General features: G+C 39.4%; 1 protein-coding gene across 2 annotated transcripts in view; it reads right to left on the bottom strand.

The window, feature by feature from the left end:
• Nucleotides 1-16,428, bottom strand: part of CDYL2 (chromodomain Y-like 2) — a 56,195-nt gene that overhangs the window by 25,594 nt on the left and 14,173 nt on the right. For both annotated transcript variants that reach the window (XM_046899735.1, XM_015292543.4), the window contains one exon: nt 824-1,418. In XM_046899735.1, the coding sequence (XP_046755691.1) occupies nt 824-1,004 (181 nt within the window). In that variant the 5' untranslated portion in view covers nt 1,005-1,418. The remainder of the gene's footprint in view (nt 1-823; nt 1,419-16,428) is intronic.

Here is a 16,428-nt window from a genome sequence, read left to right as displayed (position 1 = left end):
AGTTGATCTAACAGGATGTCACGTATGGAAGTTTCTGCTACAAAGCATCATCTACGCTGTGAGGCTGAAAAAAAGATAGGACATACCTAGATAATGAGGAGCTATACAGATGCATTAAACTGTGTAATACTTTACAGAGAACATAAATTTATGTTCTCAGATAGTTTGTTATTTGAGAATTAAGCCAGTCAGTAACTATGGGTATTAGAAATAAACTTTTCCTATAGTCAAATCATCTCATTCACTTCAAGGCTGTCTGTATCTTCCACCAAAGAATGTCTTACAGGTTCTGACATTTCTAGTCAGCGCCAAAGGTGAGAATCTGGAAAGTCTGAGTATTCCTCAGTACTGAAGAGCATTAGTCCTGAAGACCTTGAATGTTACTCAGATACACTTACCAGAATATGTTAGCAAGAGTGGTATTAATTATGTCCTAAAACGATTCTGATCTTTGTAGACTGTTGAATCTGTGCACATACAACCAATCAGTGGCTTGGCACTTGATAAGATGGACAAACATAGTTTCAGTGCTAGGCATACCTCAGCCATCATTCCTACTACATGCCTCGTCATCATGTCCTCGTAAGAACTTTACACTGCAGTGCCATGCAATAAAGCCCACACTGCTTTCCTCACTCCATAGAAAAGAGGAGGAGAGAAGCCAACTGAGAAAAATGCCATAAGGAATTGGGAAAGAATGTGAAACTTATGTGCTTCTCACCATATCTCTTGTGTAGCATGACAATCACTATTCCAGGAGTGGACTTTGCAGTTTCTGCAATTAACCCCCCCTCAAAAGACTGTAGTTGTTGAAATCACATACCAATTCCGTTCACAACAGGCGATTCATTACTAACTTCCAACACGCTGGGCAAATTCTGTTCTCCTTCATGATCATTTATATCCATGTTTTGCTGTTGTGAGCCATTCCCAAAATGTCTAGAATCCTTTTCGTGACTGCCATCTCCATTCTGCAGACCATTCTGTGGCTTTTTCAGTGGCATGATCTGTAAACCGCTGGGAGTAGTTCGGTAAGTTACAGTTTTAGCAGCCCTGTCATTAGCAGATGCTGGCTTTGCTGTGTATCCTCGTTTCTGTTTTTGTAGAGAAGGATTAATTCTCTTCCTTTTGTGTGCTGACCCTTTTGCCTTCCCAGATTCAGAAGGTCTATGTGATATTTTCTCCAGAGATGACCCTCGGCTTTCCCGTAAAAATTTTGTAGCACTGCTCTGTTTTCCATGTCTCGATCGCTTTTCTCTACTAACGTGTAGTCCATTGAACTCGTCAATAAATTCCTCACAATGTAGGAGATGATGTTCAGGTTCCCAAGTATCTTCATTGCTCCCGTAACCTTTCCATCTGATGAGATATTCCCATTTGCCCTTCTTGTTCTTCCTTTTGTCTACAATCCTCTCCACCTGAAAGAAGAAAACAAAGAAGTATCATATTAGACAGAAAAATACTTTGGTCGTGAGAAATACGTTCTTCGTTTGCAGCTACAAAGGCCTCCTTGACACTGTAAAGCAGCTTTAGTATTCATGAGATTCAGCCCCCTACAATACAGTGCCTAAAATCTGAAATGACTCTGACACTGAAAGCCTACCCAAGCTGGCCAAAATGCAGCAGCCTATTTTACTGATTAAAACTTGTCTTAATTTCATAGGATGCAGTCCAACACCATATTCCCATTGGGTCCTATATAGAGCATGCTGACTGCTGATCAGAGTCTAATTGGTGTGTGTATAAACCACTTGACATAGCATTTAGGAATTGGAGTTACATGTTTCTGTTTGACGAAGAATTCTCATGAACAGACCTGGCAATACATGAGAGGAACGCAGAAGCCCCAGTGGTATTTTGACAGCAAAGCCATTCTCCCTTCTAAAAACGTTAGGAAAAGATGTAAAATGCCTGATCAAATCTGATCTGGGAACCTGCAATAGCCAATGTGAAAAAAAAACAAAAAACAAAACAAAACAAGGGAGAGTCTGAAAATCTGTGATGAAGCCATGATTTCATTGAAAATGTGTTTGTGAAGTGAGTCTGCTTCTGTTACATTCCTCAGCTACCTCTTATTTGAAAGAGCTAGCCAACGCATCTTCTGCTATACTGTCACTTCCTGATCATTCTCCTGAATCCACACATGGATTATGTACCTATAAATGTCTTCTTCATGTCTTGAAACTATCCTGAACAGAGAACCAATTAAAAAAAAATCTATTTTCATTCCTGCATGAAGGGGCTACACTGGTCTGCCCTCTGAGCACGCATCAGTGCTATCATGTTGTGGAAAAGGGACGGTACAGCTGAAGAAATCTTTGTGCTGTCTCAGCACTGGCAACACCTCAAGTAGAGGGGGAGTGCATATGGAAACCCAAGCACGGTTAGTGATCTGTGTTGACTTGTGAAAGAAACTGGAAGAGATTTGTTTACTTTAGAGAAGAGGGGAAATGTAACAATCTGAAGTGAGTTAAAGATAGATGTGCAGAGAAGATAGCTGTGATCCATTTTCTGTGGGCTGGACAGCAGGTCATGGGTTTAAATTGCATCAGTTGTAACGCAGATTAGTCATTAGGAAAATCTTTGTTATGGTGAGAATGATTAAGCACCAGAATAGATAACTTTGGGAAAGTAGAGAGGGTTCTAGAGCAAACAAGTTCTGTTAGACAAACGTGCCATGAGCAGCCCTTGGTGGAAAATGGGCTGTGATTAGAAAACCTTTTGTAGTCTCTCCCAAGTTTTGTTTTCTGATTAGTTTTTTCCTTCTTGAAAATGTGGCTTATGAGGGATAAGGATGCCACCAGTATAAAAAAAATCATTGTTAAACAAAAGCGCTGTTGTTAACTTAGGAAAAATAAGCACATGGATAGCTACTGTAATATTTTTCATTGCTTGTGAAAGAAAAATCATCTCATATAAAGAACAACAGTGGAATCTGTATGGAGCATTTAACCTTGAAGAAGGGCAATCACAGTGGTGTATGTAATTGTTCACTTCAGCTCCCCTGTTGGAGCAAACCAACAGAATAATTCTGTCTGTTCATGGGCTGGAACTGTACATTCATAGAAATCGTGGTGGGTTCCCCAAAGGAGTCTAAATGTAATTAGCAACTAAACGTTATATTTCTATCCCAATTCAGTTACATGGGAACAGCACTCAAATATCTGTGTCTGAGTCAGAGCGGACAGCTTTACTCCATCTCCAGGGCACTCAACTGCAGCACCCAAACAGTTCATCGCTGGGCTCTGTTTTGTCAAGTATCTGCACAGAGCCTCTCCAGAAGCAAAGCAAGGAATCATCCTTGCTCTGAATTTAGCACAGTCCCCTTCAGGATTGCTCAGTGTGGCAAAACAATTAACTGAAGGCAAGTTTGAGATCATTTGTTTGAAAAGAAGAAGAGTACTCAGAAAAAAATGAACTGGCACTTTTCTGTTCCTGTTCTGGGACTTTCAGTTGTCAAACTGATACACTTATTGTCTTGTTGGCTTTATAGTGAGCAGCTGTCCAAATGATCCCTTTAAAATACTCCTTGTCCTCCTATCTAGCTGGTGAGACCCTACGTCAAACTGTGGAACTCCCTGGTGGCCAGTGGTCGTCTGTGGATTTGTTACTTCAATTACTGCAGCTCAGTATAACAAGGAGCAAAACACACACATGTATATAAATATATCCTGGGGAAAAAATTAAATTGCTGCAAAACTCAGTAGACCACAGCTATTGCCACTGCAGAGAATTCAGCTTAGCACTCCTCCATCAGTGAGAGCTACGAAACGCAGGCACTCCCCTCCACTTTTATTGAGGAGCTTGTACTTGGGAACAAGCTGTGTCAGGTTAATGCTGTGTCAGAGCAACTTGAGTCTCTGCATTCCCCCACTTGTTCACCAAAGGAGGAACCTCAGCAAGGATGCACAAATAACTTGCCATTTTCATATAAAAACAGCTCTTCAAGCTCACCTCTTTTCCCTCATGGACATATGGTTGAGTTTATCCATACTCTTTACTCATTTGCACACTGTTGTGCTAATACAAGGAGGGAAAGTGAAGGGAGGAGGTTCCTTGGAAAGCGTTTTTTATTTTGGAAAGCACTGAACTGTTTTGGTGATGAGGCATTATGAATTTCAATTAAGAGGATGAAAGGAGGAAAAACATTAGTAGTCTTTGTTTCTGGAAACAAAACACTGGCAATGGAGAATGTGATTAACCAGTTCAAAACAACACATCGTGAGGGAAGAAGTATTTATGAAATTGGGTCAAATTTAATAAATGGTTTCAGAAAAATTATCCAGTAAGCAAGTATATTTGGGAAAGACTAAGCATTTCATGACAGCATTTTCAGAACAAAGCTATGAGGGTTCCACTTCAAATTTAAGTGAACAAAACTAAAATGAAAAGGTTAAAGAGTCACTAAGTAAAATATATACAAAATGTTTTGTTTCTGATCAACCTCAAATCTGTAGGGAGTTTGGTTCTCCCCAGCAAAGCCATTCTGATCAATTGTTTTGCTGGGGAGAAAATGAAAAAAAGAAAAAGCAGGCTGATCCAAAATTATTGTCATTGAGTTTTTTGGTCCAGCCACCATAACCGCTGGCTTGACTAATGGTGTACACAAAGTCTGAGTAGACATTTGCCTTGTCCTCACTATCGTCTTACTGATTGTTCCTAGATGCATTTGAGAGTGGCATCAGACATCCTTGACCTCTCAACGTGGTCTCTTCTCTTTCTCAGGGCTTTAAGTTCTCCATCAATTTTTATCACTGTCAGAGTGCCACTGTGTTCTTTCACTGCATACAGTGAAGTGCTTCAGTGTAAGCATAAATATCAGTTTGTTATCCACACCTGGTACAGTCTGTCCCATTTTCCTTATATTCATGCTTCACAGTAATAATAAACATAACTTAAAAAAATATATCAAATGATGTATATTTGTTTTAACAGGTAATATATAAAGTAATAACCTTTCTGCATTGACTTCAGGTTACACAAGTTCATATGAGTTTTCTTAATAAGAAATAATTCTGTGACAGCTAGTGATTAATAGAAATAATTTCATTCCCTTCCTAGAACAAACAATGCACAGTCTTGGGAATATGCAGAAAACACCTACAGCTTCACTGTCTGATTTTCCGTTTTCCCCTGTTCTATCTTTAGTGAGAACTCAATAAAATCTTCCTGAAAGTGACCTTGGTAGTTACACTTTGCCAAATCTCTAAACTCCATATATTTGGGTTGGAGAACCAAGTAGTTGCATCTAATAAAACTGAAATGAGTGCAGACAAAGTGTAACAGAGGGATATCGCAGTTAAGAGAGTGCTAGAACTGACATATACCATTACTTGCCTGGGATCTCTGTCTATACTAATTCTGGAGGCTTGGGGTGCTGATATGTTACTATGTAAGTATGTTTTAAGAGAACAAATAGAAGAAGACCATAGAATCTGTGCATGTGCATTTGCATCATACTCTTTAGCTTCCAAGTAAACTTAGCAGTATGCACAATGGCAGAAATGAAGATAAAGTCATAAATGAACTCCTTTTGTTTAAATAATTTACATTCTAAACTTAATGTGAAATTTAAAATATCTCAATTGATTACAGTGCAAATATGAGGAGCTTCAAGAACTTTATGATCTAGTGATCAAGAGCTTATACATGCTGAGTATAATATACAGTTTCCTCCTTCACAAAAGACTCAGGGTCAAGCTCACCCACTGAACCACACAGTGTTATTGTCAACTTAAAGAAAAATGTAGGCCAAGTTAAAAAGGGTAATTCCTCCTGAAGTATTTCTGTAGATACACGTGTAAAATCAGAGCACAGTATACTCATCTCACAGTTCACGGGAGCTCTACAAAGCATCTGTAAAAAATCTTTATGCTCTCAGAAAATACCTTCCAGGAGAAGGTATTTCAGCAACTTCCAGAAAGGTTTGGAAGACCACATGTCTCCTTTGTCATTTCCAAAACAATTACAAGTCATCCCTTCTTTGTCCATGCATATCTATATAAACAATTTAACTGTAATCTGTGATGCTCAGATGGTCTCTTTTAGCGTACAGTACAGAGCAGCAGACTGGTTTCAAGACATACTAGAAGAACTGCTTTTCATTACTCTCAATTACAGCACTCATACTGTTTTATATGTTGTTTTTTTCTTTGGAGGTCTTTGTCCCATGTTGTGCCTTAGGCTGTTGGAAGGGATATAGATGGGTACTTGAAGAAGACGCCAAGAAAGGCAGCAAGACTTCTGAGAGAGATAAATGCCATCTGATTCAACATGTTTGTTTTCTAAAAATTCACTACTGCCCTAAATACCTCCTTTTTCTTATCTTCTCTTTAAAAAATAATGTATTCATTAGTTCTAAATCTCTTGCTTGCTTGTATATGTGACGTGTTTCTCTTGTAGTTTTATTTATTTTCTCAAAACCTGCTAATCAGAGCATTTGTTCCAGATGTATGAAAAATATGGAAACATATCTTCTGAAAGGGTCAGTTAGAAAAATAACGGTGGAATTAATATTGGGTCTCTCTTCAGATCTGATCCACCACTTTAGAGCAGAGTAGATCCAATCAGTGTACCAGCTACAGATGCTCCCCAAGAGTAAAGCCATATAGTTACCTGGAAGAAATGAAAGCAAAAGGGCTACAGAGTCATAAAATAAATGGGAAGATGTTCCTATTCACAGGTAAAATATCAACTGACATCTCCCAGGAAGTTCAGTGAACACCCTACCCTGCTCAAGTCATGAAGAGACTGCTTTTTATTCTCTTCCTTTTTTCTCTTTTTAAGAATCTCTAGTTTTTTACAATCTTCTCCGAATCAGAAGAGGCACCAAAGCTTGCTGATGACATTCTAAAAGTTCGTATTTTCACTGACAAACGCCCACGAGCCTCAGGTTAAACATGGTCACAAACCACATGTCCTGCAACACAGACACATGCAGACTTGAGATGGACCAAGTACATGGCCTTGTCTTCTCATTTCGTTCCTTGCAGCCTTCTCCTTGTTCAGTATTTACAGTCTTCATACCCAGTCTCTAAAAGCCATCCTCCTCTCCCACTGTCATTTTAAGGATATCATCTAAATCACTGTCTTTATTAGGATATTTAGGTGTACGTGTGCAAACAGTGCCTGTAGTGGAAATGCCAGAATCATTGTGGGTTTTTGAGCAGATAGGAATGGTAATATACATAGGAATCTTCTAATTGTGGAAGGTGATTTTTGTATGGGCCACTACTATCCCTTTGGAATGGACTAGAAAATTAAAAAATGATGTGGGGACCTGGGAGGGACTTCCTGGTCAACATGTGTAGTCCCTGTCGTTGTAGACAATTACATCATATAAACCTTTTTATACTGGATATGTTCACAATGCAGAACATATTTCTGCCCTGGGCTTGTTGTTGATAGGTTGTGTAGCAAACAGCTGGTACTTCTTGCATTTAATCATTTTGTAAAATATACTGAAAGATTCCATTTGAAAAGCAAATCAGTTTTCTAAGGTAGAAAGGTGTCCTAAAAAATAGAGATACTCTTGAGCAGTTGGCAATGGTCATCTTGACAATGCTTTTTATGTATCAGAAGAGCAGTACTTTTTCCTTTGCAGTCCAACTCTGCATCCATGCCATCAAAATAATTGCTTATGCAAAGTTGGGTCTGCTCCTCAGTAAATGGTTTAAATCCCTTTCACTTACAAATGTTAATCAACACATGCAACATATGTGGAAATTCAAAGACCATCGGGTTTGCTGTTTCTTTTAAAGCATAATGATGCACTGCATTTATCAAATCACTGCTTTCTTTTCTATAGTAGGTCAGTTCCTGATTGGTTTTGAGGGTTCATGTTTCTTACGGAAGGGAAAGCAAGAAGCATGGCATAGCAAATATCCTCTGTGTTAAAAGTTAAAGTCAGTTATGATCAAACACCCACTACAAATGTGATAGCGCAGTTGTTTCACAATAAACCTGTTAGAGTCCTGTTTAGAACACTTCGTTTTGATAAAGAATGCTTTTATTTCCATAGTAAAATTCAGCTGGTAAGTTCTACTATAGTGCTAAATTTGTTTTGTATGTTACAGTGCACACTTTAAATGCAGAGATACTGGGTATTTTCTTGGTGTGCAGACCAACAAAGGAAGAAGTAATGTTGTTCCTATCTACTGTTGTTGAGATTTTAAAATCCAGTTAGTGTACTCCGATTGAGATGTGGATGAATTTTACTTTAAGTAGGACCATTCTTGTAAGAAGAACATTGATCTGTGGCAAGCACATAAGACTAAAAGATGAATGAGAAATCTAAGTGCATAAGACAAAATATTTTGCTAGGCTCCACAAAGAGCTGACTGTTCTGGGCACATGTATGGCTCTCAGCTATGGTTATGTCATCAGCTGTTTCTCTGCTGAACTCAATGGGATACACCAATTTTCTAACATCCAATAGTTTGTGTGTAGGGAGGGTTTATCCATCTAAAAGAAGAGGACAGTACAAGCACAGCCTAGTGAGACCTGATTCTGCCTATGCTTCCTTTACAGGATGTCAGCAGGATTATTCCCAGTTTACTCAGATGCAATAAAATCAAAGTAGGAGTCCCTGCAACTTAAACCATGAGATATTTTGGTTTTGTCCAAAAGCAGTTTGTAGGTACAGGACTTGAATGGACTCTAAGCAGTGTTATGTGAACACAGAACTGTTCTCCCAGTAAAACTGGTTGGAATGCATTAAAATACTAGAGTTTTTAAATAGATGTGGAAACGTGTAAGCAGTAGTTAAAAATAAGAAAGAATTATCAATTTATGTAAAAGTTGCACCTGAAATGATTAGAATAAGTTAATGCTCTGTTTTCTGTTACGTTCATTTGCAGTTTGTTCTCCTGTTACCTTGTTTGGTCCCGGCTCATTTTCGTGTTCTAATGTACCATTTGCTCAGTCTTTTACTGAACCATATGGCCTTCATTCAAATTCATCTCAAGGCCAGGTCTTCAGTTCGACATGTTTACATGCATCCCAAAGCTTCGCCAGAAGTGAAGATTCCACGCAAAAAAATACAAAGGTTCGGCTATAGTACCATATAAATAAATATTTGAACTGCTCTGCTGTACTATCACTCAGTGACTCATTACTTTATAAATACTGCTGGTAGGGCTGTCGTAAAATAAACCACATGTTCTTGTGTGGTAGGTTGAAAAATATTTTCTTATCCCTTTTACAGAAGAGTGGTAGACATGAGCCCAAAGAAGTGGAGCTCAGTTTTGGAGGAGCTGTTGGCTTTGTAGAGATTTCCATAGGTGCTCAGGACATGATTTCCATGTTAGCAGGGGCTTCAGGTTTTCAGGCTTCACCAACTTCATGCAGTGTGATATCTGAGAACTGATCAAATTGCAGAGCTTTGATGCCACGTAGAAGACGAGAGACACGGAGAGGGTACAGAGTATGGGGGGACGGGGGGCTTATGAGGTGACACTGGGCAGTCCAGGTGGTTGTTGTACAACACCCACTCCTTACTGAAGGGATTGCAAGTTGCACTGCAGAACTAAATTCTGCAGTGATCTTGAAAGAGGACAAAATAACAGCTTAGCAGATATTTCCAAGGAACTTGCCCTGTACTGCAGTAATATCTTGGGAAAGATGAAAGCTGTTTGTTGGAAAACATGTTGAATGGACAGTGAAGAGCAGGTAGTTACTCCAAGGTAAGGGATGTGGAATAGCAGGTTCTTTTGGGGTAAGCTGTGTAAAGTGACAGGATATGTTTTCTAGCTACTGTAATACAGGGATATTTTCATTCATATTTTTGAAATGATCAATACGTATTTGACAGAGCAGCAACCCCAAAAGAATTCCCAACCTACAGGCCTGGATATGAGCAAGGATGGTATTCGTGGCTGAGCCGGGAGGGAAGGAGAGGACAATGAAGAATGCTGTCCATGTGCATTAATGGCTGGTCAGGGATGAGGACATGCCAGATAAATCACATCTCCATTTCACGCTTTCTATCCAAACTGGAATAGGAGGCAACCGGCCTGGAGCATCCATATAGCAAATGTAATGACAGCCAAATTTGGGAACAATACCATGTGGGGATGGGCGTTAGAAGGAAAAGGCTAAAAATAGGAGGCTTTGTACAATATCGAAGAAGGTTAAGGGGAGATCATTTGAGTAAAAAGCTGCAGTAATGAGAGAAGCAAAGTCAGAAAACACAAAGGTTTCTTTCAGAATTCAGTAGAGTTTTTCATTTTCTTGCTTATACAAATGAAGCTGATGTGATGGTAGAATACAGAAGTGAGCCAAAAAGAAAGATAGAGCAGAAGGAAGAATAAAGAAGCATGCTTTGGGCAACTATAATGGCATGATAGGAGCACAGAATTTCACAATATCCAGGATACCATCAGAACTTCATAGGGGAATGGCACATACCGTTTCAAAAATTATCTGTGAAAGAGTGTTTGTCAGAAAAGAAGAATAATACATCATTATCCCCCCAGAAACAGTATTCAGATGAGGGTCAGTAGACCAAATTGTAGCCTCAATTATTGCATTGATTTTCAATGCAGATGTAATTTGTGTTCTAGATTTGGGGTTTGTCCACTGTGAAAGCAACTTGCTACGAGTGCCCCTATCTCAGGGACAATAGTTAGGGCAGTAAGTTACAAAAGCTGTTAGCATTCGTCAGACTGATGCATTTAAACACACCATAGTGTGGCTAGTTAGAAACCTGCCTTCAGAAAGTGGGGATGGTGCTCTGCATGGGAGACAGAAAGCAGTAAAAGCCTACCTATTGATTTAATGTAGCAGTGTGATTGCTACATCCATTGCATGGACTCCACGGGGAGGATACTTGCTGTTGGTGTGGGTGAAGGGCGGCAGCACATCTGTGCTTGTGCAGTGCCCGTGCTGGCAGTGGGTCTGACTGGCTGCACCTCGTGGGCTCCATGCCACAGGCCACCTCAAAACCCCTCCGGCAAAGGCAAAGAATGATTAATTTGTGAGATCCTCATTAATCCTGGTGGGTTACAACAAAGCATTGTCTGTACCTCCAGCCACAGGGTTTGAGATAGGATGGAATCCATTACCCCTTCCAGCGAGATCCCAAGTAACCACGCTGGAGTTCCTCTGGCAGTTGTGCAGATCCTGCTCAGAGTGCCTGTGGGATCACTGCGGGGGTTTCTATGGGGGGACAAGCCACATCTATACTGACTTTTGCCCTGTCTTTCTGTTGATAGATCACTCTGATGTGTACTGAGTGTCGGGGTGGACTGGAACTCTGATGGAGCTGAGGAACCATTTAGAAATGTCTGCGCTTGGAGCACTATTGAATATGTAAGTAGTGAATACATTACTGAGGAAATTTTCCATCCATTTGTTAGTCAGATTCCTAACTTGGCGGTTGTCTTAATACCTCAGCTGCTCCTGGGTGCATTTCCAGCAATGGTAAAGGAAAGAGCTTTGTTCCCTGTGCCTCCGTAGAATGGGGCACTATATTTTTATAAATGTGGGGTTTCTTAGATTTATTCCCCACATTTGTCTCACTAGGATTAGGCTAGTGTATGTTCTCTGTGTGGCATTATGCCAGCCACAAACCAAAGCTGTGAAGGCTGCAGCTGTCTGCTTATTATTAATTGAGAGTTAGTGCTGAGACCAACACACACTGGTGCTCCAAAACCCATACTGTTTTGCAGATAGCTTATGAACAGAAGCTTAAATTCACAATTTAGTGCAAGATACCTTTGGGTCACACTTAATACTAGGATTCCACTTGCAAATGGTTTATGAAATTACAAATGGCTAATAAGATGTTAGGAACTCTCGTGATTCTTGCATCTAATTAATCTTCTAATGAATCTGTGATAGTCTTAGGGTGTTCCCACAGTCATCTCTAACACAAACTACATGCAGTCCAATACAGGAATGGGTACCCAGAGAAACTGTGGAATATCCATCCTTGGAGATGCTCAGAACTTGCCTGAACAGGATCCTGAGTGATCTAATTAAGTTGGTGCTGCTCTGAGCAAGGGGCTGAATCAGATGAGCTCCACAAGTCCCTTCCAGCCTAAATTATTCTCTGATTCTGCAATATATAATTTTGCCCAAAATATTTACTCATCGTTTACTAATTTATTAATTCATTTCCACTTGGAAAAGCAGCTGCATTTGGAAAATTGAGTTCTGTTCAATCTGTGGAAGTGGGTGTATGATCTGACTCTATGAGGGTGTTTAGATTTACCAGGCTGCTGGAAGGGAGATTCCTGTAAGCAGCTCTGAACTTCCTCCTTTCCTTGACCTTGTATCATCAGGAATCACTGACTTACAGGTCATACAGCAAGAGCAATTTGCTCTGAGATGGACAGGACAGAGATGGCTTGGAGGATCAAGGCCAGCTGATCACCAGGTTAAATGGGCATTTTTAATACTGAGATACATTGTGAAGCAATTGTCCCCATTTAAAGTAACAGCTGTGTTTCACTGTTTGGATGAGCACTCACTATTTATGGTACGAGCAGAACAAGGCAAGGTGTGGTAAACGGGGCTGTAAACACACAACACACCATGAGAACAGCTGTATTTCTGCTCTTCATGCAGCATGGAGGAAATAAAGACAGTAAGAGAGGTTAGTTACCATAGATTTACCACAAAGATAGGAGGAATCATGCTAATGGAAATGTAATTCTCATACTTAACCCAGAATTTTCTGCAGAGACAGTAAGAGAATTCAGACCAGAATGTTTAGGTGGAGCTTGAAAATCCAGGCTTGTGTTTCAAGTCCTCCTTGCCACCTCAGCCACACTTCCTTATTTTTTATCTGAAAAGAACTCCTCCTCTGTACAGTGATCTCAGCCTGGCTGCTGAAATGGGAGAGGTGCTTTGCAATAACCTCCATGTAAAGAATTCCAAAAAATGAAAAACAAAATGAAGGAAACCTGTTTGGAGTCCTACTAAATAATATCAAAATAGGAAAAAAAAAAATGTTTAACTGACACTGCATTTCTGCATTTGGTGTTTGTGTTCACTGCTGCTTGCATTTGGTAGTTCTGTAGTACATCATGCAATGCAATGTGCTGAATAGACCAGAAAGTTCCTCGCATACTTGGGAGGAGCAAGAGACTCGTAACATGGACACTCTTCTTTTCTCATGCTTGTCAGTTGTAGCCCAACAAAAGAAACACACAAACCTCATCTTTTTGGAGTATGTTTAGGGATATTGACTGAGCTTGATTAACTGTAACTAAGCTTGCCTTCTAGATAAGAAGGAAAAACTATTTTATGTAGCTGTTTGGAATATTTCAAGATGGTATGCACATGGTTAACATGTTTGGTTTGATTCCAAGGAAACAAGAAACTTTTGGTGGTCATGGAAAAAGGATTTAAACAAACTGATAGTTTGTCTTTAAATAATCAGAGAATTTCCCTAGGGAGCAGTGCGTATTTGCACAATTACTACTCTGAAATGTTATTTTCATAGTTACAAAGCATGATACAAATCTGTCCTACTACATGGATACTAATGATCACTGCTATTATTTAATAGCATAGCAGGTGGAGCCTGGAGCTGTGAGCACTTCCCTTTAATACGTGGTGTGCCATAAAGTTGAATTTGTTCTTAAAATTAAATGGTCGGAATGTTGATCAGAAAATCATATACGGAGTGTCTGTCAGATCAGTGCTAATGAGACCAGGTGTGCTCCGAACCCAATGATGTGAGTTGTGCAGTATGGAAATTTGGTGTTATTCTGGAAAAGACCTTGCCCTGGGCTGCTGAATGTCACATGCAGCGCTCGGAATATGCACTGTGCAGTGCAGGACAGATACAAAACATGCAGTGCCATATGCTACATTATCAGGAACCTGAGATATTTTACAACACACACAAGGATACATGCTAGTTAAAGGACAACTGGGGAAAACTGAATGGAATATCCTTCAGTTTCTCTCTAAACTGCTTCTGAAGGTGACAGTGTGGGAGAACGAAGCATATGAGTCACCTGTACATCTCCTACATTTTCCTGGAAATACTTCTTACTCACATAGGAACACTGAAGTGTTTAGTAACTTCCCCCGATGGCTATATAATGTCAAATAATTTTTATTCAAGATAACAATCAAAATGTCTGAAAATCTCTTGACTTTCAACTGTTCGGTGATGTACTTTCTTGTTTGGTTTTTTTTTTTTTGTTAACTCTTCTAAATACTACATGTATTAACAACGGAGGGCCCTGTCCAAGTTAATCAATAAGCCACTTCAGTTTTGCCTGAGGATTGAACACATAATTGCCTATTTTCTTCCATGTAAGAATCTATTTGGCTTCAATTTTTTTTTTTACAGTAGATATTTACAAAGCAAAGAGATTTATCAGGCTTCTACTTCTCTTCTACTCCAGTGTTTGTATTTTAGGACCGAGGTTCCTTCCCCTGTCAAATATCCATCCGCTTACAGGCTTCATAGTCAGCAATGTGAAATCTAACTATGTAGGTAATTGCCGGCATTGCTCAATGAATGGCATCCTGTGGTAGTGTACATATGCTTCATGCACAGTGAGAACATTTATAATCCTAAAGAATTAGATGCTGAATTAGTTAGCGACAGTATAAAGTAGTGAAATTGCTGCCATGTGAGAGTGATTCGTCCTTTATCGTACAGTCACACAAATGAACTTATCCTTGAAGTTGTCATCATGCCTTCCTTAAAACTATAGGTTTTTAGCCACTGTTAGGAATAAAAAGCTAGTAATGTCCTGTTCATTACATGTCACAGTAATAATGGTGAAAGACTCCCCATGTTTAAGCTTGAGGTTTCCAGCTTTTTAAGCTAGCATTTCTAGCATAAGCTTACTGTGTAGTACAGGCTAAACTGAAAGCCATTACAATAAGAATGACTTTCCAGAGTGAATGGCATATAATACCACAACGTTTTTTTCTATGTTACAAATGCTGTCTTTTTTTGATAAACAATTGGGCTGTGGCTATAAAACTTGTGGGGATGTGGTGTCGTGATGACATTTTGAAAAACAGTAGAGCACAGATCTAGAATAAGTTTTATATGCCACAACATAGCAGAAATACCAATGCAACTGCAGTGACATTCCATTTAAGAGGAACTATGTTTCTTTGCAGTGTGATGGTCCAGACTTGATTGTTTGTCTGTCATGGCATTAGTTACAGGCTCACAGATTCATAGATCTGAAGGCCAGAAGGGACAACTATATCCATCCAGCCTGTCTTGGGCTACATGGGAGTGTTTTACATCCAGCAGTTCCGTTCCAGGTCCCCAATTCTGATTTAGTTAAGCCACATCTATTAGAAGATCATCACATCTTAATTTGAAATGATTCACAGAAAATGCACTTCACTGTTGGTAAATCTTCCTAAGTGCTATAAATAAAATGCTAGAACCCTAATGTTAAAAAGTGCTTCTCATTTCTAATTTATGTAGGGTGAATTTCCAGCCACTGGCTCCTTTTATATCTCTGTTAGCTAATTTAATTCTCCAAACCTTAAATCCTGCAAAGTAGTTTGCAGCTAACTGCACAGATGGTCTCCATATTTCTTTAAGTTTTGTAAAATTTTGGTGCTAACATGATGGCTCTGCCTAAAATTTTGTAGCTGCTTCAGAAGCCATATTTTAAACCTTCATCACAGATGCTAGGGTTCACTACCTGTGTGTGAAGTTCCAATTCACGTATTTCATGTAATTCTGAGGGAGAAAACTTTTAGGGTGTGCAGGACTACAATGACTGCATTCAGCAGACCAATACAAATCATTTATTTTCTTTGTTTCATTGCTAGAATAAGAATGTACCTCTTGAAGATGGGACAGTTGTGACTAAAGACAAAGGCAAAGTTAACTAAAAGGAAGATATGTGGTGTTCCAGTCTGTGTCCCCGTTTTATTCCTGCTATACTACTTGCTGTCTTAAATCTGTACCCATGTGCTCAGTCATATGGACAAAGCGAACAGCTTCCCCCTGTGCTCTACTGGATTACTGCATACTGCTAAATAATTGCCCACATCTGTCTACAAACTGCTTTACATCCGCATAAATCTGTACCCTTTCCTTCTGAAACAGGACAGGAGTCCTCTCATCTGTTTGTGGAAAGTCCAAGTGGTGGCTGTTTATCTGAATATGTCGGGTCAGGGCAAAACCCTACAAAGAACTCATGTATGAAAGTTATACATGCTATAAAAATCTGGGAATTTGCCTTCAGTAATGAAATTCTTAGTGTTTGGTTTTTTAAGAACACATGCCACGAATGTAAAAATGCTACTTAAACCAATTGAAACACATTAGGAGTACACTGACAGCAGGCACATAAAGCACTAATCAAATGTAAGGAAAGAGTTTAAATACTTTGGATTTGGTAGTTTTTATTTTATTTTTTTCCCCCAGTTGAGTACATTAATCTTGAGAGTGGACAGGACTGGTATCCTTCGGATACACGTACC

Source organism: Gallus gallus, chromosome 11 (genome assembly GCF_016699485.2).
Source record: "Gallus gallus isolate bGalGal1 chromosome 11, bGalGal1.mat.broiler.GRCg7b, whole genome shotgun sequence".
Classification (NCBI taxonomy): Eukaryota; Metazoa; Chordata; class Aves; order Galliformes; family Phasianidae; genus Gallus; species Gallus gallus.
This window is presented reverse-complemented; position numbering and strand designations above follow the sequence as displayed.